This window comes from Opisthorchis viverrini (assembly GCF_000715545.1).
Source record: "Opisthorchis viverrini unplaced genomic scaffold opera_v5_138, whole genome shotgun sequence".
NCBI classification, from domain to species: Eukaryota; Metazoa; Platyhelminthes; class Trematoda; order Opisthorchiida; family Opisthorchiidae; genus Opisthorchis; species Opisthorchis viverrini.
The window spans coordinates 328670-355644 of NW_008751794.1; the positions used below are offsets into that span (position 1 = coordinate 328670).

The following is a 26975-nucleotide window of genomic DNA, read 5'->3' on the forward strand; positions in this document are numbered from 1 at the left end:
ATGTTGCCGGAACAATCTGGAGCAGCGGCGCTGCTAGCAACCTCATTGCAGGCGGAACTGAGTGAGACTGAGTGAGTGCGAGACCAAGACGTTCAAACGTATCAAGACCAAGATCATTCAATTCGGCAGCGGACATGTGACACGATCCAGTGAATTTCATTCATTTGAATGAGAATGCATTGCAGTCCCCCGGAAAGCCGTTTTGCCACCACGAGCATCGGGGGCAGTTATAGAGGATCTTCGAACTGGAGGTCGACGACGCATTCAATAATGATATCCGAGGCAGTGTCCAACCACAGTGGGATAAGTCGTCCATTAATTCAGACAGAGAGGAATTTACGGTCAGATGGAAGACTGCATTGAAACGCTACGCACAGACTAAAGACGGAACCCATCGGCTTAGCATTCTTGAGGCATTGCTGCTACCTGGAGACGCCATGGGATGTATTGGATGAGCGTACCTATCAGTGTCTTTCTTTGAGACCCATGGTCCTGCATTGTCATCTCCACTATTGTGTGTAAGGCCACAGCCTGGCAGTATGCCAGTGCTTGGAGTCCCATTATAAGGATGGGGTCTTCTTCTTTTGGACATTCTGCTGACTGAATTGGGCATTATCAGAATGTGACAGACCAGACCGGGGTGGGCTAAAGATTTCCGCACCACAGGGTTTGGAGCCCTGGCGAGTCGCATGGACGTCGGAACCACTTTGACCCTCAGATTGCACCACAGTGATGCCATGCTGTAGGTTAATCAATCGATGGTACTCGTCAGCAACGACGTTGAGCGCCAGCAAAGGGTCTTGCTCAAGACGGTTGTAAAGCGTCATCTGCGGATTTGGGAGATGGGAAGCTGCATAGAAAAATGAGGGATTTGAACCAGTCGTATGTGAGCGACTTTAATTCGAAACGTCCACTTTCACTATGAACAGTCCAAAAGTCGTCTGGGTCGTTCATAACTAACCTTAAACAGCGTTAACGTGTATTCAACAAATAAGATCGTTTCCAAAATTATGAATCATAGTCATCTAAATAGCCATCCCCAAAAAGCAGATACTACTTTTTCCCTGCATATTTTACGGCTATTAAATGGTATGAAATACCTAAGGTTGTGGTTTGTTGATTAAAAAGATCGTGTGAAATATTGCGAAATTTATAATTATCAAAAGCACTTTTTGTACAAGCGCATACCACTTTCAGCGTTCCGTAGATTTTTGGTATGCGTTAATGTTGATATGCTGTCTTGGCAGTGCGTGAAAATCGTTTATGGTAAAATGTGACTTCTTACACTACTATTTCTGGCGCACGTTTCCATCCTCACCATCCGCCATTTTTGTCCATTCCGCGAGCTCCGTCGGCGGGCATAACGTTGGAAAAGTTAATTTATAACTTCAAATACAGCCGAGGAGCTACGCAAACGACTCACGACAGCCATCGTATTTCAGGCTACAAAACCACTGGCATCACAGTATTCTCTTTCGCGCCCATGCATTGTGAGAATTCATTTCACGTGTTGACGATTAATATAGAAATACATACATACGAATAGAATTACACTCTGAACTATGGCAAGCAGAATTTCATCATCATTGTACACGCTTTTTGAGCTCTTTCCTTTTCGGATATTTTTTCGTAGCCTGTTATACGCTTACATTAAGTAGGCTAAGTAGACCCACCTAAAGGGTCTGACACTTTAAATGGTAGCAAGTGATTTCGGCAGCTATGGGGGACTAATTAGACAATTTATGACCAGCTGTCATAGAAACCAACGTACTGATGAAAATTGCGTTGTATTTTATATGCTTCAAGGATATATTATTAGTGCGCAGTTTATGGTAGCCATAGTATAATTCAGAAGATATACGCACTAATAACAGCCTTTACTATGGTTTACAGTAGTGAGTTGCAACACGTATAAAAACAAATGCAATGCAAAATGTGGAACAATTCAAAGGAGGAACTTATCGTTCTTGGGAGTTCTTTGGTGAAAGTCTGGAGGTTGGGAATGTGTTTTCTCTATGGTATGGCTGCCACACGTTTTCCGTAATTGTCCGTGGACTCGTGGAGCGTGGTTTACGTCCAGTTCCCTGCGTGCGCAGGTCTGTGTTTGTTGACTGTGTTCGGATTCTCTACATGTGTATCCGTTTGGGTTTACGTGGGTTTGTCATCACATAACCTGTTGCTAAGGTTTTCAGACGGTAGAGAGCAAACGTAAGATGAGAATCTTTGGGTGACTTGGTTTGTGAGAGTAGGAAAAAAGGCAAGTCTCGTAATACAGTGAGCGACTGTGAATTAAAAGCATAAATAATCGTTTTATTATTTCTTTACCGCTTTGGTTGTGTTTACTTGGTCCGGGTAATTGGAAAATATGTTATTAAATGCAAATATACATCCAAAAAACGCACCGCATGAAAACGTTTTTAATCATTTGGGATTTAATTGTCGTCACTATCCAAGCAAGCGATTTAAAGCAGGTATTGATTTCTTCTGGCCAAATAATCATCTTAGTTGACAAAAAAATAAACAAAACGCGTGATTTTGGAACGCGGTTGAAAGCAAAATAGCTTCGTTATTCCTGGCAAGCAGACAAGTTATTTGAACAGGCATTTGGGTCGGAGCTAAAATCCCTATTGTCAAGACCAATAGATGAAGGACGAGGCAATATAAAATATCGCTAAAGGTTTTTTTCATTATGAAATTCTTCAAGTAAATATAATTTACTTTCAGCATTCTGAATGCTGACCGTTGTACGTTAAACTATCAAGTCGAACAAAGCTGACCACTTCCGGCGCAACACCGCAGCAACTCCTTGTGCTGCAAAAAAACTGATTAAAAGAAATTTGTATAACATTGTGGTAGGTGTCACCTTAGCTTGATTTTTAGTTGTGTACCTTCGTGCGAGTTGCCGGACTACCCATTTTGCCAGCTAATAAATTGCATCACATAGAATGGGCGAAACGCGCTTCGGTTATTCTTTCCGCGCCTCTGCGGACAGGACAAGTTTGAAAACATTCAACTTTGGTTGCCTTACGAGGTAACTGTACAGGCTTTTTTCTGGCAGTGCGAATAAAATTAATACGACCCATTAAAACGAGCATCCCATTCCATGCGACAATGTTAGCTGAAGTCGGCCCATGTAAAATATGACAAGTCCACGCTTCACCGGCAAGAGTTGGTGGAGTGTGTGGACACCCCGTCTTACTGAATGCTCTATGCTACAGTGGCGGACAGTAAAACGTTCTGAACTGAAATACCCCTTTTCGACCTTCCTACAGCTTGCTCAACAACCCGAGTGGTTTCACTGTCACGTATCGTGGTATACTTAATCTCCATGAGCCTGCACCTTTCTGTTCTTCTGCGCAACATCTGAGGTCTATATTCAAGCAAAGATATTTGAAAAGATTTCTGTAATTTTTGACCCAAGTCATGGAATTTTATGCGGTGCTGATTGGTTTTCCCAACGTCATGGTATCCCGATTAGATTTTCGAGCTTCCGTATTAACTGGTCAGTCTAGTTAAATCGCCGTCATATTATGCGGCGACGCTTTTTGATGGAAGTTGCAGATATATTTTCGTAAAATCACTTATCAATCTCCATTGAGCTGGTGATCTTCTTAAGAGAATCAACTTGACCATCTTGCCATTGGCGACGTTTTTGAATCATATAGGCTCAACCAGCAGGCGACACTTGAATGTTTGAAGACCATTGTGATCACTAGCATAACGCACGAAATAAAAAGAGAGTATTTCTTCACAGGTATTTGTCCGGAATGTCTGCTTCGAAAGTCATGATCAAAATGTAAACCTCGCTCTGTTGTATACCTACGCTTTATCGATTACTCATTAGGCTCAGTTGTGATCCTTTTGAGGATGCAAATAACTGCCTAAGCTGGCAATGGACTCAGAAGTTTTCATGTTTTATTTGGGGCAGCATATTCTAGATGCTATGTTTGGTGGTAGAAATAGCGTCATGCAGTTTTAGCTACTTTGTGATGCTTTGTCTCTCAATCTTTGTGGGTAATGAAGTCCTACATAAGTACCAGTAACTTCTGCTCAATCGCAAGATATAAACTATATTTGACATCAAGTTTTGGATGGATTTAGGTCATAGATTCGCAAGCACGACTGACTACTCCTATGCAAATCACGGTTATTGAGCATCTAGTAAAAGAAACGTAATACGTATGATTTATCCGGTAAAGGTCTATTGAGCTGACACAAACTAATCCCATGCTTCTGTATTTGACACGGTAACCCGCGTCTACCTTAAACAGTGCTTGGAAGCTGCCGGGATCCACATACATTACGGTAGGGCAGTCTTCGTCCCAAATTTACAGTTGCGAAAGGGAGATTTTCTAGTGTGTGAACTGAGTATACTGTCATCAGTGGCCGTCGGACCAGTTAATTTGTGGTACTCTACTGACATTCGGCACTGATTTGCGTTTGTGGAGCGTCGCAGCATATTTGTAAATGAATTATCTAGTTTATCTTGCATGGAAGGAGAGAGCAAACACTCCTTGGTCTAGAACAAGAACCTCAAGTGGATCGCTATAGCAGAAACCACTAATTAATGTAGCTCTATTATTCCCTCAAATTTTCACCATCACCCTTACATATTTGACCATAAGGTGGTGGTCACATGGTGCTTCATACATAACTTTTAAATTCTGGTTCCGGGGTTTTTGAAGTCAGCACAATTGGAAAATCTAACAATTTATCATACATTCTAGGCCATTATGTAGTGAGCAAAACGACAGTTTCAACCGCCAATCTCCTAGCAAATTTTATACTCAGTGTAGAAATTAAGAGATGTTGCCGTCTATCAACACACTGTTAGACATAGACATTCAGAACTACAAACGGCAGCACATTCAAAACATGAGGTCAAGTGCACAGGTGACAATCGCCTGAAGATAAATAAAAGATTCACTCGTAACACGATGAAAATGATTGTGTGTGAAGTTGGACAGTGGAAGTCGACGACCCCAGGTCACCGAATCCTTATGAATAATATCCTGATGCACCGTTTAGTCGCCATGCACTAACGAACGTGGCAAGACATCGTACGGCCAAATCCTCTCCCACAATTAGGGAATGTGAAGCACCAAGGTCGGTTGGTTAACGGTTCACATCAAAGAGAGTGTCGCTGTTAAATAGTCACTGAGGTTGGTAGAAGCTTCAGCCACACCAAAAAACAGCCGAATACGACGAGAAGATTGGCGGTTCCTCAAACGAATAAGAGATCACTGGGTAACAAAATTGATATCAATATACCAGAGTAACGTCCCAGGAATTCTATGCTGTGGCTCCGGGTCAAATTGATAATGACGAGTATGCACCACCATCCAGACGACTCAAAACACAATTGTGGTGTCCGGATATCATAGGGGATTCTGTGGAAGCCCATTCACTTGGTGCAACACTGTTTTCTAAACACGTCCAGAACGAGCAGATTCCTATTGGTAGTATTATCCTTTTAGGAAATCCTTTTGTGAACAACTGTAGATCTGCTCCGAGTGGACCTCGAACGGTGAGTTTGGAAAGGATGAAGCAATTAGGGACACATGGATAAAAGATAGAAGGATCCAACGGACTGAATAGTTCACGTTGATTCGATTATTAAGATGAACGTATGAGTGGATTGCGATTATGAATGCTGTGCATTTGCATGGCGCTACTAAATGTTTACAAATTTTTGGACGGAATTAAAACGCTACAAATGTTACGAGACGTACCAGATAAAAGTTTAAATGAACAGTCCTGTGTGTGTCTAGCACCACATAGTGAACATATAGCCTGTAATCAGTATTCGCTATCATTTCAAAGCTTACTTCCGAAGCTATTGGACAATGGTTGGAAGGGAGCCCGGTTGTTTGGTTGGATTTTGTCGGCAGATATACTCTTCCAGTCTGTGAATACATTTATGCGCGACATTGTCTGCTCGAGGTTCGAGGTTTTCGGACACCTATGGTGGAATAAACAACTGATGTCTCGTGTCCCAACCCATCCGGAAGATATAGTCATGCTACTTTAAATAATTACTTTAAACTGGAGGACGCATAAACCGTGTGAGAGCTTTTCAATACGCAGGAAGTGTGGTAACAGTCGTTTCTTAAAGAATGCATCGAATATATGGATGCAACCAGTTGACACGCAGAAAGTGGGCAAATATTATATGCCCACGGTAAGTTGCACTGACCAGGTTACGCATACGAAGAAGTGTTGAAACATGTACGGATGCAGTTGCAGCGAAGACCGTAAGGATATCCAACATTATAGCAATGCTTAGGAAATCTGACACAAAGAAATGCTTATTTTCGCAAAAGCACCCTAGATGTCTTGTGGATTTAGACAGAATTATTTTATGGACTTGTAAACTGATCCAGTAATAAATACAAATCGATGAAGAACGAAATGTTTTAAGAGAAATTAAACACAAAGTGCAACACAAGGTAGACTTGATTCCAGTGTTCAACCTTCAAAGACAAGCAACCCTCAAAGAAACTAACAAAAATATCGTTGCCATGGTTACCAGGAGCAAACCGTGTTATGTTTGCAGAGTTATTTGAACTTTCTCATTAAAAAGTAAGAACATGGACAGCTAACTGCACTTTTCTTAGTTATCAGTAGTTGGAAAAGGGGTATTTGTAAAAAGGACACAAAATTCGAAACAGGAGTTATAATCATGTCAGGCATGGCCTTTGCAACAGACTAGCAGGAGCAAACGGTTATGTTCAAAGCCATACATGTTGCATTTTTTTGGAAGCTCAAAGAAAACTATTGCACGAACTGGTGCACTATATGTTCGCGCGTTAATCAAAATAAACACCTTAAAATAATTGTGTAGCATCGATGAAAAACTGGAAGCGAGAGCGATACCTAGCACATTGTAAATAAATTCAACATTTTCATTTCGAAGATTTGAGGGTAGATATTCATTCCGGGGAGTTTTTTTCCGACGGAGGATGTAAAATTAGCTAATGAATAGCATTTGCTGATTTCGTACTATTGAATATGCTATTTACGACAGAAGTGATGCAATGGAAATTATTGGGTGCGCCGGCTTCCATATTTACACCAACGATATATCTCTACCCATGGAGTCAATCAGTGGTTTTCCTACTGCGCTGAAACAAGGTGTAGTAGAGGCCACCTGGGTTCTTAGACTACTTGAAGGGAAGATATCACTTGTCCCGATTATGGCTGGTTGTTTGACAGAGTGATCAGCGATGTCGTCAAAATGCAACGCATTGCAGGCTTGTCACCCCAAGTAACTATTTTTTTAACCCAAACGTAGTGGAAACTTCATTTTCAGGTGTATATGGCTACGAATTTTCATTAGGCACATTTTCGGTTACATAATTAGTCGTTTAGCTACAAATAAGAAGCAATTTGGATGACTTTTACATTTATTCATTTACTTGTCCAGGAGCAATACATAGGTGTAAGCATTGTAGATTCAACTTCCATAAAACAATAATAAAGGACTTGCTTTCCATTTGAATATAAGGTGAGATATTTTCTAATAGAAGTATGCTGGTCAGGAAATATCGCATTGGTGCGTTTAAATGGTGAGCAATCTTTATCAGAAATTTTTGATCAAGGATCACCAAAACGTTCAAGCCAAAGAATCATTTACGAGGATGCAAAATACGTAGAACATGCATCCGATTCATCGTGTTACATATATAACTAGGCACTTCTTAGATAATATCACAGTTTGGCATCTGACGCAATGGGCAGTCAAGTCGTGAGTTAATTAACTGTAACCGTGGAGAATTATTCGTATCTTAATGGCCAAACATTGTATGGACCGTTATTTCACAAGTGCTTATAAACAGAGAATGTACAACAAGGGGTAACACACATCCCGCTATCGTACGACATAACGACGACCCCGAAAATCATCATAGTTTGACGTCAAATGAGATTGTTCGATCACATTATGTCCAACACGTAAGATGAAATTATTAGTCCGCACTTAGTTGGTTTGCTGTTGGTGTAGGCTATTTGGCATATGGATGACAGAAAGTTCTAAGATAGTGCTTGACGCAGACCTTCCCTGCATCACTTTGGTGACCATGAGTTGCAAGAGCGTTGGGTGATGACTTAGAAACTACTGATCACCATGTTCCTAGAAATGCATCGTTGTACAAAGACTGTCTACATAAAAGTCTCTCCACATGCTTCCTAACGCTGCTTTTAGTCATCAAAAGATGTTTCACTTTCTCTTCAAATCCAACGATACGCCGAAGTTGATTTTCGCCAGACTGAAAAAACACTGAAGTATCAAATTTTTTGCCTGGAAACATTACAAAGAGAAATTTAGCTGGATTCCAGTTTAGTCTCCGCAACACTAATTTGCAAATGAGTGTATTTCATTATTTTACTTTATTTTACTGACTAAAATAACATTACCTTGGGATATGGTGCGAAGAAATCCTGCAGATCAAGCAATGCGGAATTTTGTATTATGCAGAACTACTGCGCTCAAGGCCTGCCGCTTTTAGGCCGCAGCACATCGTTAGAAAACAGCTAGGTAATCCAACACGCCAAATGCACCCCTTTTTCCCAAACGTTTTGCACAGGTGTATTTTAACATCAAACACGGAAGATCATATTATTTCAAAACAACTAGCCGTCCAAAGTCCAGCTAACGCGATTCGACGAGGATCATGAGGATCGTGGTTCCATGGGGTGTGCAGAAATATCAGACCCTGCTAATAGAGGGTATTAGTGATTGAGGAAAGAACGAGTTTGTTCGTTGTTTTTTATAGGAAATTTGCGCTTGTTGACCTGGAGAATCAGCGGTTTTTCACTGTAATGAAATATGCAATCTATTACAAAACTTGTGAAACTGATTTGCACTGTTTGTTTACAATTGCGTGATAGTCAGTGAATATCCATGAACGTTCAAGAAGACGCGTGAGAATGTTCAGGTTTTAGAAACTATGCGCTTATGAAAGATTTACTTTCCTGTCTGATAATCTTTAACGGCATAGTTGGTGTTTGAAAAAAAACAGCTTCGCAGCGAAAAGCTTTTCTCCTTATAATGGTAGTTCGTTAACTCATAGATGATCTACTACAGGCTGGTCGTATGCGCAAAAGTGGCTCCAGATGACCTGCTTTCAATCGGAGTTAAGTAAACCAGACCTGAGTGATCGGTCTTTAGCAAACCTTAGTGAATACATATGAGTACGATTGATGAGCATACTTGTCTGCCGAATGATGCCAAATGATTGATCGTTTGTCTCACAATGTGTGCTTCAGTGACGGCGCTTGACACGCGAATACGTCAAAGGAAACCTCGTAGCTGCGGAACATAATTTGAGCGCATATCCCAGGCTTAAACTACAGTTCTGGTTCCAAAATTGTGAAGCTTGTTTAGGAAGATGCAGTCCAACTTGACTGTAGATAGCTTTAAGCACTATGGCTAGCCTCCAAATGTGTTCAGTCACTCTGGAATGTTTTTCATTAACGTATAACTTATATAAAATCTCGGAGTTCCAAGCAGTAGTGGTTAGTATTGCTGCCCAAGGAACAAAGACGCTGCACTGGTGCGTGTTCCGGTGCCGATCAGAGTGTTCAGCTCTGCTACTGGTTTGCTGTTAATGTAGCCTAGAGTTAAGCACGCATTAGGGGAAATCATGAGTTGCAGCGTGATGCAAAAAACACAAAACCGCTAGCAATAGTTTGTCTAATCGTCACTGAACCGACATTCTTAATCACCGATACCTTTGTTCGGTTGAGGATGAGGGACGACCTGGACACACACAAAGGTATGATTAATGTATGATGCTGACAGGTCATTGTTACTATTAAAATGCTGTTTGAATAACCAAATTTAACTAGTTTTGGAGTCCCGAAAGTCATCTTCTCTCAACACGGAAGTCCACAAACGACTACTGGTCCCTGGAAGGTGAGGTACTATATATATGTGAGAGTTTGCTATTTGTGCCATTCTCCCTGTGGTTTATTAAGAGTCGCGCGCTTTTCTTGCACACCAGTTATTTGACGCAATTACACTTTCGTTGGCGTTAAGTTTATGGTGCTGAATAGAAATTGTCAATAGAAATTTACAGCCACAGAAACAGCTGCCCAGTATTAAAAATCACCGTGTTCCGGGATTAGCTTGGTTGATTGATGTGAGTAAAATTTACGGAAGGTACCTGCAGCTAGGACTATTAGGCTACCAAAACACAAGAAACCTACCAGAAGGCAACAAAGAGGCAGTTACGTACATAAAAATAAATTGCCCAGCTGTAATACCCTTCTGGTTCTAGCCGCCATGCCACTCAAACGAAAGAGGAGGGCTGGGATACTGCCAGGTTGCTCAAGCCTAGACATGGGTAGGCTGGATGCAGGGGTAGAGTTCGATCCATGGACATTTCGGCCAGTACAACAGCACTCTAACCACTTGAAACATCTCATCCCATGCGCATATATATATATATATATATGCGTAATATCCTCTCGTACCTACTAACTTGAAAACAGACAAATTTACTCTTGAGAGAGCATGACGTGTGGGAGAGAAATTTGCACGTTTCGACTGAATTGTATACACTTTCGTTAAAACATGAGTGTCCAAAATGACTTGCCAGCCCCAGTGTTTTGCAATAAAGTTTATCTATTTTAGCTACATTATTACACAGCGTGTTTGCGGGGTTTACCGGAATACACATTGTGGTGCAATTTCGCAAATGTTGATGGGACTTTGAAACCTCAAGTTCGCCAGACCAAGCGTAGAAATTGCGTCAATTTCCTGCATAAACTATTAAATAACTCATGATACCTGCAGGAGCTGGATTCAGGCAAAGCAGCATTTATCAACAAAAGGGCTGTTTCAACTGTTTCGAACAAACTAGTGCCACTTACGAACATTGTTTACCAGTACTTTTGTCTGCGAAAAGCTCGCTAGTGTCCGTTGTGCTGTAGTACATAGTGAAATCACAACTCACAGTGAAACAATGTAGCTACTGCCGAAATTGATCTGTAAGGTGATAAAACACTAAATGTTCTTATGTCACGCTCAAGGTTCACACATTTTTATCATCATTCAGTGGTCAAAACCTGTTCGCAATTTACGTAGACAAAAGAGTCGAAGGCCACGCATCTGTGATAAGTACCTGCCAGGTGATGTAATAAGGGGAAAAAGAACGTGTGTAAGTTCATCCTTGCTAATTCAAGATTTAACGAGCAGAAACGCTTGGTCGGACACGATCAACTACACTTGAAAAAGTGAGTGGTATACCAAGACTGATGTGTACAGCTTAAAATAAAACCTGTTGGCGAAATTCCGCTTTAGAGAATACTCTATTTACAAAAATCAAAGCCTTACTGAGCTCTTTCATTTTAAACGTCTAACTTTCCATGCTGAGGTAGAAATGATGGAGAAAATTTCGCTAGGAGGACAGAGGACAGCGCTGGGAGAGCGCGCTTCCTGAAAGTGATCGAAATTATCGAACATAAGAAAAACGAAAAAACCAAGAATTTGCCAAGCTATCTTTCCTGAAATTTGTGAATGTGCTCAACTGGTTTTACATATTCTCTAGCACGTTCGGGAAGAATTTTCATTCATTTGCCTAGTAACGTTTGCCACGTAAGGTGTGAACGACCAGCTGTATCACTCTTTGTAGAGTTTCGTCTTGTAAGTGAAGGCAATCTATGCTGAAAAGTCGAGAAGCACTATGTAGTTGTTTCATCAGCAGTGCGCATCTCATGAAACTCCGGAGATGCTCGAATCTGCTACCTCCTGGCTAGTAGATGGCACACTTAACCATTCGGCCACGGACGACTGATCAGCAGTGTGATTGACTATCCTTGGATAGGATATAGAGCTGCCGAATGAAAATGGTGCAATTATGATAGCATAGCTCATTCAACCACAAATACAAATAGCTTTTTATTCAACAATTAAATTTGCCCTCTTGGTTCTTCACAGTTGATAATGCGCAAATAACAACACGGACAATCTCCTGCGACTAAAGTTATGGGAACTCCGAACCCATGTAATTTAGTATATTAACTATACTTTTCCTTACTTGGACAACAGAGTGACTGCGTCTTAGAAGAAAACTTAATGTGCTCCCCTTGTTTTATACGTATCACATGAGCATCCAGATACTGCGCGCAGCAACGTGGCTGAGGCTACATTTTGTTTTTGTCAAAGTTATTCTAAGTTGCTTGAATTATAGCAAAATTGAGAATTAAAAGCGATATTGAAATAGAGGGTTGTTTTGGTGGGTTAATCATGTTCCTGGTTTAATGTTTCTGCTTTTTCACGAAAAAATGTCACTGCCTGTTATCTGTTCAAATTTCAGAGTACCTTGTACACCTTGGAGGGATGCTTCATTTCTACTAGAACATGACAAGGTTAACATGCTGAGTGGCCAGATTCATAATAGCTAGTGGAAATATGTTGCACAATGTTGGTTGGTTTTAGGTGGACTGGAAGAGAGCGAGTTTAAGTCGTTAATAAATTGGCGATTTTCATCGTAGAAATAAAGCACGTAATAAAACCTACGTTGTTTCGGAAAACAGTTCGAATTATAATGAAGATCTCCATATTATCGATAGATAGCTCGAGCTTGTACAGTGGCATACGCTAAATTGATACCTCGTACACATATGATGCCTGACGAGCCTCGAGAAAGCAAAAGAGGTTGTAGGCTGTGGAGAAGCTTTCATCATGCATTTGATTGGTGTATTACGTCTATAGATGGAATTCTCAGGTACTTCAAGCACAAATCCTTAATGATTGCCCTGTGCAGAAATTTCAACAAGAAAATCTAAAGACGGAGTGTTACACACTAGACATTTTACTGCGGTAAATGTAGTGATATACGGAAGCAAATATTGTGTACTGAATTCCGAACAGCTTTTTTACCTCACGCACAATAATGACAAAATGCACTCGGTCATGAAGAAAGAAACCGGCCTGCAATCCGCCCGAGCATTGGAATGTCAGATTACATTTTTACAGGAGGCACATATTATGTGTCATATCGTGTCATATCAAATAACGCTGATTTTTTTATCCGCCACTATACCTTATGTGTTACAGGTTAGCACAAAACTGTTTCGTAATGAATTGGGCTTCATTCTAAGCAGACACAATCGTTGACGTCACGGTGAATGATGCGCATCTGTAGGAAGTCTTAGCGCTAAGAAAGATTTGTACCACCTGTCTAGGCGCCTATAAGGTTATGGCAAAATATAACGATTTCCACGAGTGTCTCCACAAATTACCCAATTGCAAAATTTAGTTCTACAATAGCCTTTTAAAATGATGATAAGATGTTTATCTCTAATTTTGGATTAAAATTATGCCATGTTTACCATAAATGAGCGAAAGTCAACCCAGGATTTCGAGAAGCTTTGTCTTAGGTGAATCACAACAGGTTGATAATTACATGGTGCCTTTTTATAAAAATTCCCTTATCAGAAATGTGCCCGCTAATAGAGGTGGATGTACAACAGTCAGAGTGTCCAAATCGCTATCGCACAATGTTCTCCTATCGTTTGTAAACAAAAACTCAACTTCCGGGAATCACTAGTGCTAACTGATTCTATTGTTTTAAAAAAGGGTGAATAAAATGACACCAAGTTATTCATCCAATAGAAAGACAAACTGCTTAGAATTATAATATTCCAGTTTGGTATGTTTGTTGGTGAGAAGTAGCAATATTAATGTGAACGAAGAACCTGAGAAACGGGTTTGGCTTACCCGCTTGCCTAGCGTGATTTTCGGTGCTGTTGCGTCATCAAAACGTTTTCTGCTGGAAAGTTAGCCATTGAGTTTTTAAGAGAATCCTACTGATTGGCTCTGGAAAAAATTCGTGTGTTCAAATGTTTACATAATTTTATTACTTTAAATGTTATCAATACGCAGCTGAAGATACGCTGACGAGGGCACCTATTGAAGTTTTTTTCGTCTGAAGAGGGAAATGCACATACGTTCACGAGTATGAAAAACATTGAGCATGTAACAACTACGTGGCACATAGAAACGTAATTGTGGAAGTCGGCTCACCAAAATAACGTCAGATTTGCAGCCCATAAGCCACACAACATGTCAGCCTGCCTGTGTCAAAATGCAGTGGTTGTTGTAAACAACCTGCGGTGATTACATCATACGATAATGCCACTCTGTTTTTGGGGTATATACGGTCTCTAGTAGCTGCTCAAGCAAGTGCCGATTTCCGTAGAAAATTGGATGCACCACGCAAGCACGTGCTTCACAATTACCTCATTTACTATACGAAAAACGTATTAATCAGCTTCACACGTTCATGTCGACACCACCGCGTATATTCCGCATACAGTGCGCAGAACCAGCAAAATGTGACGACAAAATCCTTCACTATGTAGTGCCTCCTTTTGCTGCACATTATCACGGTAAATCAATACAATCATAATCTTCAACAAGAAGCTCAAAAGCACCACGTTTTGGGTGGGTCCTGATGGCCCGGGCTGGTAACTGACCTTGTGTGTTCTGACGTTTTGCATCATTTTTTCTATTGGATTTTTATTTTGAAATGAAATTAACATAGCTATTAACACCTAGTGGTGTTACCACCTTATTGTTTATTGCTTTTGATATTTCATAGGAGTGATCCGACACAAAATATCTCCTTGCTATTTTCTGTAGTGTGTGTGGTAAGTTTTTTTCAAATAATTGACCTCGTTTGGAAAATCCGTAGTACCTGTGTACCCAGTTGGAAAATTGCTCTGAAACTAACATAATGTCATGAAGCTGATCCTTAGAATTCCCCCAGTTATAGATTTTAGGTTTATTACTCTCGTCCCACGGGAAGCTCAGTAGTCAATTGAAAGACTGTGAAACATATTCATTCAATCACATTCATAGGGCACAACATTCCTAATTAGCATCTCGTCGGAGAAACGCACACTTTTCGTCCAGTTATCCAACTAAATTGCTGTTTTCGCCCGTTGATATCATGTCTTTGTACCTTTGAGATTCCAATTTTACTCACGCGTTATTTCCTGATGTGTATGTTGATAATGTTTGCACGGTCGATCTTTGAACGAAGGTAATCCGGAGGATGGAGCATTGCAGTACTTAGCCTTCCAGCAAGTTCCCCTTGATAGGGTGCGTGCGGCATCCACTTGCTGTTATATGGACAATTTTGAAATAAAGCTCTTTGCATCCTCATTCATTATTTTTGCCTTGCAAATTCTTCTTATACTAGGTGATATTGGAATCCATTTAAGGAAAGCCTCCTGAGTTGTATTGTTGTCAGTGATGAACGTCACCAGTAGAGTAGATTTTTGTGGAAGGGAACAATCAGTCTGTCCTATAGAGAAGAAAACTTACCAGATGGTTGCGTACAAAAGTTTGTTTTGCATCTCTATAGCTTGCGAGACAATTTTAATCCAGTGACTAGTCCGACCGTAGCTGGATGCGTAGTTGACAATGGACTTTGGCTGAAGATTTGATACAAAGGCCGTCTAATTTTTAAATTCTCATGATGTTTCAGGTACCTCGACGTATTCTTTTGTTGTAACTTTTATAAGGTTGCTAAATACGCCTCAAAATAAGTTGAAATGTCGTTTTCTTGTTTGACCAACGGCTAGGAAAAGTTGTGCTCAGTTAGTAAAGACATCCGCGGTGTTTGTTTTACTCTGAAAATTTGATGCGCCCGTTAATAACCGAAACTATCTCGAGCTGAAAAAGGCTTTTGAGTAAAATCAAGGAGTATCTCTGTATGCCTGGCTAATGGATTTGTTTCCTCGAATGTCGTAACAAACTACATGCGGAGCGCTCATTGAGCACCATGAACAGTTGAGAAAGTAAAAAAAAGAGGAAGTTCGAAGAATTTATCTTACTGTTTTGAATGTCTGGCAAAATTAAAATTAAGACGATTTAATTAGATGTCATCAATAATGAGACGGCCGTCCAGGATTCTCTCTTCATTTCGAAAGCGAAATAATGTGCAAAATGAATCAGATATCTCCGGCATCTTCAGGACAATCACTATTCCATGAAAGCAATACTCATTTGACCAAAAGGATTTGTTTCACCATGAGAATACTATTCGTTAGATGCCAGTAAAATACTCATATTGTCAGAAATAAAACATCCTTGGCTTTGTTGTCCTCATTTTTCCAAGTCGTAAGATTTTTACTGAATTCATATAATTGTTTTCGCATTTTGAAGCACACCTTATCGCAAAATCTTGAATTTATTTCCAATATATTTTGCCCTCAAATACAGGTGCTCCCTTTGATGAAGCTCTAAAAGGTAGACTCCATGAGTGATGGTTTACTACTTCAGGTAATGCATTCATATGCGCCATATATATATATATATCTATTTCAAAAGCGAAGCGTATCTTGATTAGGATGTCTACACACATTTGATGCTAGCAAGTGAAGTATATCGAATTCAGGTACAACGACCTATTCCAAAAAAATTGGATATCAAAGCAAGCACAAGCTGTTGTTGGCTGGGTTTGTGAGTCCAATCTTCTAATTGTTATCAAAGTCATCAATGAGTAAGCATCCAAAATGTAGTCTATTTATCTGAAATTCATTTAGACAACAAGTGGAAAACCAGGTCTCGTTGACTGTTATTTTCGTGTTGGAGTAATAGATCGATAGAGGGGCTTTAACTGAAATGTTCACTTTACTCATTATCGACTCTTAAATATCATGAATATTTTTGATGAAATGAAAAATAAAACGGATTAGTCCTTTTATAATAGAAATCCTAGTTGGGTTGCTGGTCATTTTTACGTCTATTTATAATCTTGTTATCGTCAACCTTGGAGGAAGATTTTATGCGCTGTTGAATAATGTGAGCTTATACTTATATAATTTAATCTTACAGACGACAGTATCCTAAACACGGGTATTCATTTTGTGGCTTCAGTGGGGTTTGGAATATTGGACTGACCGCCAAATGGGGAGCACTATAGTCTGACTTTAATAACCCTATCCTTGTCAACATGTCTACAGAAACTATCCCCTTTATTGATATGTTACCCTGAAGTTCCTTCGTGCGTTACGGGTGCTTCCAGATTAACTTTTGACATCGGGCTGCAGCGCTTGAATCGTAATCTCTAGGATACAATTTTGAAATGATGACTTTTGGAGAACTTTGTAGGTATTGATATTTTAGTGCAATGTTGAGAAAAAATGTAACATGAATTATTTTGTGTGTGCTGTCTCTTGAATTCAGTTAATTACTGACAACACGATCATTAGTAACCCGTACTGATTTCGGATTAAAATCAGAGTATTGCGAATTTCGCTGCTTCACTGGGCTAAACATCATTTCATTTCAGTCAGTAAATCAGAAATCTGTGGCTGATATAATTCTTCGGATAGAAATATGAATAAAACGTCTCACGTGTATGGATTTACTTGTTCAGTTTGAGGTCAGATATTGTATGAAGGCACTTACTCTGCCCCAAACACCATAAAACTAGTCAAATTTGATTGGCAACTAAAGTGTCTTTAAGCCAAGACAGGAGAATGAGTGAATGACTGTCACCCATTAAGTGGGGTGAATAAATTCTGTCAGTTATCTATGGCGGGGTAACAGCTTCCACGTGGACGCGTTGGCTGTGTTTCAAGATCCCCTAATACTCATATCACCCAGAATCACAAACAACAAACTTATCTCACCGTTTCCATCATAAAAGGCGGTGGTTTTAAACAAGAACGAGGTGAACAGTTACGAATGTCATGCTCAATGGTCAAGTCGTGATCCTACTCCTTTGCGAAAATGAGGTATGGGTTGGATCTTATCAAATCTTGCAGTGATATTTCGCATTTAGCAATTGATAAGCATAGGACGAAACACTAAGATGTGCACGAAGTCGGCATTTACGAATAAATTACTGAAGTCATTTTGATACGGAATTCGAACCGTTCGTGTCATCGTCGTACCCGCCACAAATAAACCGGAACTCAATGTATTTTTTACATAAACTGTATATAAAGGTTGCCAAGATAGTATTGTCGGAACAAGTTCACAAATTTGTGAACCGCAAGTTCAAAATGACACGTAGTTGATATTTTGAAGGCAACTGAGATAGTGAGGGGGGAAATTGCAGTTAAATTTAGGAAAGCGCGGAAAAGACTACAATGTCCATTTTGTGGCCCAAATAACTTGCAAAATGCCTGCAATGAAACCTGTCATTGATTATGTGACCAAGATGATTTCTATTTTAAACATGTTAACATAAACATGTCAAAAATATATCAAACAATAATCCAACGATTTAAGCCCCCAAATAAGCTTCAGTAGACCAGTGAAATGCTCATATAAAAATGGTGATGGAGGATATCCAGAAACCGGTTCACCAGAATGTGATAGAATCCCTGCGTTTTACCGTAATATAGAATGCAATATTAAAATATACTTACATAGTGCAAATCAAAACGGGAGCAAATGTTTTCGTGCATGTCATAAATGGATAGGCTTGCCCAACAAGAATCCAGCCGAAGGCAATGGCTAAACGATATACAATGGATAGGTTTTCTTGACTTTCATTCCCTGAGTAAATGACGTTCAGCTAGGAGTTACGGATTTGTAGATTATGTTACTTTGGGTCACTCCACAAACTAAACGCGTACTAATAAGCAAAAATACCTTTGGTGATAAAAATTAAGAGCTCTTAGGAAACACATTAAAACTTGCATGGATAGCTGATTCTTAGGTATAGGCATTGCTTAATTTTGACGGGTTGTTGATGTTTGTCCAAGACTGAAAATAATTTAAGCTTCTCCAAAATTAAACTGCTTTATTAAGACTCAGAATGAAATAAAATATTTTTGATTGGGTTTTACGTACGCACTGCTCTTTCGAGAATGCATGTATTGCAAACTTCCACCTATGTATTTTGATAATGAAACAGCCGCTGCTGTACCCAGTGGTAAAAGACCAAATCTTCCCAAGAGATCTTTAATTTTTTCCTCCAAGATTTAGTACAATTGAAGTGACATTTTATTTTTGTGACTTGTAAGCTTTCCAACAAGTTCAAATTTGGTTTATTTCTAATAGAGTCACCTTCATTTTTAGTGCGTCCGCTGATTGCCAACATATTCCAGGTTATAATAAGTTTACTAATGAAAATACCTTGACGAATTTCTTTGTAGAAAAAGGTTGAACTGAATAAGCAGTGAACCTAGCAAACGCCCAGTGGTCTCAACTCTTCCTGTTTCAGTGGAGAGTAACCTGTAACTGAGCGCTGTCCTCTAAGAATCATTCATACTTCATTATATTAGAGTGCCCCGAGGCTTACCATGTTCGCGCAAAATGTAACGAATTAACGCAGTCAGTAGTTGTGTTTGTCATTTGATTTGTGTCGTTTCCTCTTCAGTTAAGGGAGACGAGTCAAATGAATTTTCTGTTAATGCCAAGCTACGTTCTTCAACCAACCTTTCGTTGCCAAATCCTCCAACTACTGTTTTCTGTTTGCCATGGATAAGCGCGTTTAGTGGGTCAGTTAATGTAAGTTATTTCCCTTGAAATGAAAAGTTGAGGAGGAACGGCGATGTTTTCTAATATACTACCAAAGGTAGTAGAAACAGTGCTTTTTTCTTGGTCAATGGGAAATCACACTGTCTTTGAAACTTATGGCGTGTTTTTTAGGCAGGTATTTTTCCAAAGTAGGAAGCAAAACAAAGCTGCTACAGCTTAGATGAGCCCAACCGTTCTCTTGAAAGAGTGATGTTTTACCATATGACTACCTTGATTGATTCAGCCGTACCTAAATCCACTTTTCTGAGAGCAATTATAATAAATTAGAATCTTCCTATCAAGCCAATCATCACAATATGGAAATCCCGTATACCTGTTGTATAGTGAGACGGGTGGGAGTCCGCTGAAAGCTACATGTCACCAACTCCTTATCAAACTAAATCGCTTCCAACAGTATTGTTAAGTAATTTACAATTATTGTCAAAAACAGTATTGTTAAGTAATTTACAATTTATTGTCAAAAATACTGGTGGGGGGGGGGGCTAGTTCTTACTTTTTGAGCCAGAACATAGTAATGGATTGGGTAAACGTGATTTTTAAGTAAACAGAAAAGGAAACCAATTGCAAGGCCAACAAATAACTGGACTCAATGAAACTGTACTAATCTATTCCACAATCGAAGCAATATTTTATCTATGCTCTCCTAGAGCAGCTGAATTCAGACTCATCTCAGAGGCCAATTGTGCACCCGTTTTATTAGCCTGGTTTATTCCGTGGATAAATGGTTATTGTACTTCTTGGGCACAAGCGGGGTGGAGAGTTACTTTTCGCCTGGAGCGCCTTCTTGTGCTGATCATCCAGGGAGGCAATTAAAGGTAGCTAAAAGTTGCACTTTTGTTCACGAGACCATTATTATGTACGTGTATGGAATCAATGGATACAAGCGTGATTGGGCCCACTAGCGTTGGTAAAACAGGTAGCGATATATGTATTCCGAAGTTCAATAAAACATTACTGCTACACGGGGTTCTTTTTTCTCCTCTCCAGTATTTCTATTGTCCGCAAAATTTAGTACATCCAACTTGATTTTCAATTTAAGCACCGGATGGATACGCAAAGTATGAGCTCGCGCCTCAGCTGCATTCATAGCCACAATACTTTTTCTAACTTATTTTGCAAAATCCACAGATAAGCCTTTACCGACTTGAACATTCGGAAACCTGGGTGTCATCAATGCCCGCAATGTGTACAAAGAGCCTATCGTGCAGTACGGTGATGATTAAATTGACATTTTGTTCCGTTAGTTAGTTGCCTGAAATAACGAACATAAACCTTATCACGTATTTACAAAAAGAATCAGGTTTTTTAAACATGTTTGCGCCTCACAGGGTTTTTCGGGGCGATTCCCACTTTTCGGTCTACAAAGTGAACAACTCAAGCTTGTTTAATTAAGCAAACGCGCGCTTGAGCAGCACTGACTCGATTGCTGGAATAGCTAATGGAGGTTTTGAGCATTTCATTAGGCGTCTGCCCCAAGGTGCATTTCGGGCAGTACCAAACAATGCTATATTTCTAAGTGTATGCTCAAGCAGACTGCCATAGCCACTTGGCCGAGAATGTGGGAATGCATTATGTTCATCAACGTACTCCAAACTACGACGAATTTTTTTAGATTGATCTGCTTAACGCATTGTGTATTTAGGCTTAATGATAGTGTATTGATCCCCCATGGGACGTTTGTCTGACCCATATTTTCAGTCTCTCCCCTACCGTATTACGTTCGGTAGCGGGAAGGTGTTTTGTTTATCCAGTCATTCAATGGTCACTTCTGTGTATGTCTTGTTGGTTTAGGGATGCCGTTGTTGACAAGCGGCGTTTGACAAACTTTGTTTGGCTCCAGACGAATGTGATGCTGCTCGACCATTTCACATACATATATAAGATGTCTTCGAGAATCACTCTCGAATATGTCGCCCAAAAAGCTCTCTGCCGTTGACCCCAAACTCGTTGGTGGTGCTGTATACCACGATGGCCGTACCAGAAATCAATCAGGTTATTCCGCTTTACTTTTCACCAAAATGTGCATGTTTCATTTGCCAAATTCGATAATTTTCGAGGGTTTCAAACTCTTTATCCGTACTCGTCATCAGTTTAGAATATGCAGCTGGCATGTGAACAAGTTGCTCATATTAACCAGATCACGTGGGTTGTTACATGAATATTCCTTATCACTCAACGCACTAGATGACTAACACAGAATTTCTTGTTTGCGTTATCCACCTTTCTTTGGAGTTTAGTCAACCGCCTATTTTTAGGATATGTCTCCATTCCTCTTACTAGTAAGCACTGAACTTGCTTCAACCGGAAACAACCACAAATTGAGTTTGTTGGTCGTAAGAAGCTGGTGGTATTGAAAACGTCCGCTGTATGCTAGTAGCATTTAAACGCCAATTCAAGGCCAGGCAAAGGTGGTCCCGTGGCAACCTATACATAAGAAATTAAAGCTGTTGTGAAAGATGGCTACAATTGAAATGCAGAATTAACATCAATATTTGCCAAACAGGAGCTCGTGGTGGTTTTAAGTGACCTTCTCGAAGAACAGGCAGCTCATCGGACTTAGGGAAGTGACTTGTTGATTCGGACTGCACTATATTAACGCAATTTTATCATAGTAATTAGTGGAGGACATATCTATTGATGACTTGTGGAGATTCGTTACACATTGGTTCATTAAAAATCCGGGCAGGTTATTCTCCCCGGGTGGTCTGGCACAAAGAAAAAATATTTTATTCCGAAAGTTCCCATTTATAATAAGAAAAGGAATGGGTTGACGAACATGTTTTCGGTAAGGACCTTTCAAATCATACAACTGCAAAGGCTAAGATAGCAGTATTTAAGACATTTAAATGAGTATCGTGTAAATGGACAGGAAATCGAGTAAGACAGCATTGGCTACCTATCAGAGAAAAATCAGTTCAGGTCACCAATAGGGTGACTTGAGCTAGTCATTGCAGGGAGTGCTGTAGTTGTGTGTTCAGCAGACGGTGAATGTGCGAGGCAAGATGAGTTGGACCGTAGTAAGTACAACACACGAACAAAGCGTTTTTGCCAACAAAGGATCGGGTTGCGATGTCGCGATGTCGCATGGCAATAGCTTCATCCACTTCAACTGTGCTGTATTGATCTGGCTTGATTAGCCAGCGCTTTGTAAACAACGCGGAAGCTTTGGCTGGGTATCACTTTGTGTGCAGTGTCAGCTAAATGTTGTACTACAGAGCTGGTTATCCTCTCCCTATTTGCAGAAGCTAGCGGGGATGGATTGTGTTCCTTCACTCTTCGACCGAGTTGCCTAGTCGTGCATCCGATGTAATCCGCTGCACAGCTGCAAGAAAATGAGTATACTAACATATTTTGGGCGTGGTCAGGCACCCTCTCCTTGAGATTATAGTGTACATACTATTGCTGGTGTACCAGGTTCGGAGTGTTGCGGCCAGGAATACTTAGTTCAGACTGGTGGAAAGTCTCCTGTTCAGTAGGCCGGCCGGTATATCTCCCAAAAACGGGAGGCTAACGTAAACTGGTTTACTTCCACCTGTGTCTGTGATGGTGTTTGCATCCTCCTTGTTCAAATGCTTTGTAATAAACTTGTTGTGGAATCCACTGTCACTCTGGACGTTGGTGAGAGTTTGAAATTCTTTTTCAAGCGCATCATCGGAGCATATTTTCTACGCTCTGTTAGTTAGGCTGTACCAGGTGCCGTTTATGGTTTAGTGGCATGAAGCTGCTAAAGGTAATGCATTGCCCGAACCAAGTAAGTTTTCGGTACTCTGATCGTTGCAGTCTACTATCGTGACGTCATTCAAAGCCAAGAATTTGTCGGTTTCTCCTTCCGAAGTGAACTGAATGGCGGTATTAACCTTATTGAACTGTTATTGGAGCAATTCCAATTCGGTTTTATTGTTAACAACAGTGAATATACCGTCTACTTATTGGGTAATCACCTTTATGCACTGCGTTAAGACCACAATTCCATGACGTCATCATTTAGTGAAGTCCTGCGGTGATATTGGCCTTGGCGTAGTGACAAATGTTGCAGAGTGGAGTTACCCGAAAGAGATATCAAGCACGGCCATCAAATATACACTTAAGAACATCTTGTCACTAAATATGACACCTGTTTTAAGGCTCAGTAGCCTTACAAGTAGCAGCAGAAATGGTTACAGGCAAACAGAAACGGTTCTGCTTGGCTCTATTGTACGGCAGATGGCTGCTTCATAATTGCCCAACAAATCGCGCATGTAGCAGCATTATCGCAATCACACGAACTATATTTTAGCTAGCTTTTTATTAGTGAAAACAATTATCGAAGTTGTTGTTCCATCGATGGTCATATGATATCCACCACCAAATATAAATGCCGGGCCCCCTGTTGCAAGTGCGAAGATTTAGTTCGTGAATTACTCCACCGAACATTTTGTTCAGCCAAGGTTCTATTACGAGAAGCAGAGGTAAAACCAGTGGTACCACGTCGACACAATCAGCAGCATCTCGTTCAACGTCAAATGAGGGGTATTTAAAAAAACTAATTTTACAAGCAATTAATTGGTTGGGCCGGATGCCCCACTTTGTAACCGGAATAACCTGCCACTGCAAAGTCAGAAAGTAATGCCGTATCATATACCTTTGTCTGCAGCAATCTTTACAATCAGACTTGTATAACTGAATCCAGTTCTCTTATGGTATTCAGGTAAGCTGACGGCATACTTTGATCTCGGTAGTTTTTTAGACACAATAGTAGACTGTTCATTCTTTCCCACTTTTCTTGTTTCTCACGTGTTTATCTCCGGCTCACATTCTTGTACGTCCGTTAGTCTCTGAATGTTGCACACTTCATCCCCATTGAGAAATTTCACTGTACCTTAATCCATGTTTATATGGTCTTCAGAATACTTGCTAAATTTTCCAGTCCGCAATGTTTATATGTTATCTCGTGAGAAACCAAAACGCTTCGAGAGTTTTACAGATTGGTGGACAATTTTCCACGTAGCTCGCTTTGGTAAAGCGCTTAGTAACTTATCTTGTATCGGCGGCTTCCAACACCGTCCGCCGAACACGTATGTGGATAACATTTTGGGTGGCGGACCACTTGTAATATTATTTGGTATAAGAGTGCCGTCTGATTGGTGGTGACCACGTATTATGCCCGTGTTTATGAGTGCACATTGTGATTTAGCATAACCCTGTACTGATCTACATCCAGGCGAAAAGTTGCAGTCCGAATATTTGAACAGAACTGATCAAGGAGTTACCACAACCCTTTTTCTTAATGCCTTTCAAATAACGTAAGCGCGATGTGCTTAGCCAAACCAGAAAACCCGATGAACGTGTGAATCTATTGATTTGACCTATTGAGCTGATCTATTGAACATTGCGTATTGGACATTTGATGCGGACAGACGTGTCATATAAAGCCGAGAACGGACTGTTTGTGAGGCTCACGTGAAAGGTTCTAGGCGGGCCAGAATGTTATATTAAAATCCCCTGTCAAGGGCGGGTGAACAAAAACTAGTTAAATCTGTTTCAACGAAAAGGATTATTATATTGGCGGTTGTGTAGTCCAATTACGTTTAGAGCTTGTTCTCCTGAGAGATGACATCGATGTCCGCTCACTCCAGATGGATATGTCAGGCTTGCCCAGACGTAGGATGGAACAGATCTTGGCTAGTGTGTAACATGTTCTTAGCAGAAATCATGTGTTCAGTGAGCTGATGCACTACATATCTCGTGCTGACAGTGTGGCAGAACGCAATCTGCCACCTACAAATACAAAACATGGTATATTTTTAGGCGCCAAATCAAAACAAACAACCACGTTTTGCTGATAACCATGGGAAAGCCGTCGATGTTCTAATAGAGCCAGGGAGATAATGATCAGGCTGAATTTGGCTGATAAGTAAAGTCTTTTCTAAAAGTCTCCTGATGAGAATCACAGATTGACTGCTTTCATAGGTAAACCACATCAAATATTATGCTACAATTTTGGGATCATGCCGTCTCTAATATTTGGGGTGTGACAGTTGACAAATAAACCATACACATTACCAGGCGGCCCTGAGATAACACCCGAAAATGCTGATTTTAGCTCTAGTGTCTTGCACATGCTTTTCTAACTCGTAAACCAATGCGACTATCATTGTAAGTTGGCGTATAGACCAAATGTTTATTGCAAGGTCAAAAGTGAAATATTGAAAGATTACTTTGATTTTTGTACGCCCGTTCCATAGTAGATTCAAAATCTGCGACCCGGCAAAGACTCTGGATAAAGTTAGGCCAACTACATATATGTTTCGCGCAGCGCCATATCAAGGAAAATGCGAACTCAGAGCTTGGGAACTTTAACTTAGAACCAACAGTGCTTTCAAAGCCTACAGACTCTGTGACGGAAATAATTGCATCTTCGTGTTTTCCGGCCAATCGAGTTTCCAAAGTTATCAAATGGAACTTACCACGGCAGTCGATTTTCCTCCGAAAACACTTCCAATTTTTCAACGGCTGCCATCATATTTAGTCTGCATTTACTGCCCAAGAGGAGTTGTGCAGTTTTGATTCCATCGGAGCACGAGGGCTTTTACAATACCTCTGAATGGGTCGATAGAATATCGCTACCAGCCGGCTGGATGAGGGGGACACACGATGGCGCGCAGTGAGCAATACATGGCCTAACTAACCTTTAATGCCGGACGCAATATGCAGTGGGCGTGCACGCTAAAGTACCGAAAACTCGATTTGTATTTTTTTTGTTCCGAATTTACCCACTGTGTTCACGTGCTACTCTTCCGGGACAACAGTAGTCGACGTACTGGTGGCTTCTCTGTTCCGTTGCCCGAAGAGGCAGCACCTCAAATTCATACAACAAACCAGCTCATACTGCTGCCCGATAATCATTATCCGTGAGATCCGGAAATATGCGTGTACCTTGAAACAGAGCGCTTTTTCAACTTCATGAGAAAAACATAAAAATTGCTGATCCCAATTTTGTTTTATTATAAGAAGCCAGCTGTGTTAGATGTTTTCAAATGATGCTCAGATTTGTTGGCATCTAGAGCACCACAATAACCGACAGCATGACGTCAAAGGAAAACACCCATGTTTTGACGGCGTACAACCATTTTCAAGTTGAAAGTTTTGGAGAACCGGATAAAGGTTGACGGGGATGGCCGTATTGATCGCTTACTACAATCATTCCCATATGCCAACATATCCAAACACTCATTGAGGCAATCTGAATACTGAGCGACAACAAGATCACTATTGACACCGCGAGGCAGCAATATCTTGCAGTATCTCCAGCCAGGCGCAGTTAGGATCATGTTTTTCATATGGAAATGAACCAACAGCACCCATACATTTGGCGATTCATTTCATATCCCTCTCCCAGGTAAAGAGAGCCACTAAGAGCCACTATTCTGCTCAAGACAGACCCACTGCTGCAACCAAGAAGTCGTACGGACGCATAGGGTAA

At 40.5% G+C, this 26975-nt stretch overlaps 1 protein-coding gene across 1 annotated transcript; it reads left to right on the forward strand.

Moving 5' to 3' along the window:
- T265_06573 (hypothetical protein) lies at window positions 1-26975 on the forward strand (the record flags this gene model as incomplete). Its single annotated transcript, XM_009171876.1, has 4 exons — window positions 1-71; window positions 5275-5527; window positions 19358-19483; window positions 26892-26975. The coding sequence occupies 4 exons, from the start codon at window positions 1-3 to the stop codon at window positions 26973-26975; spliced, it is 534 nt and encodes a 177-aa protein (XP_009170140.1).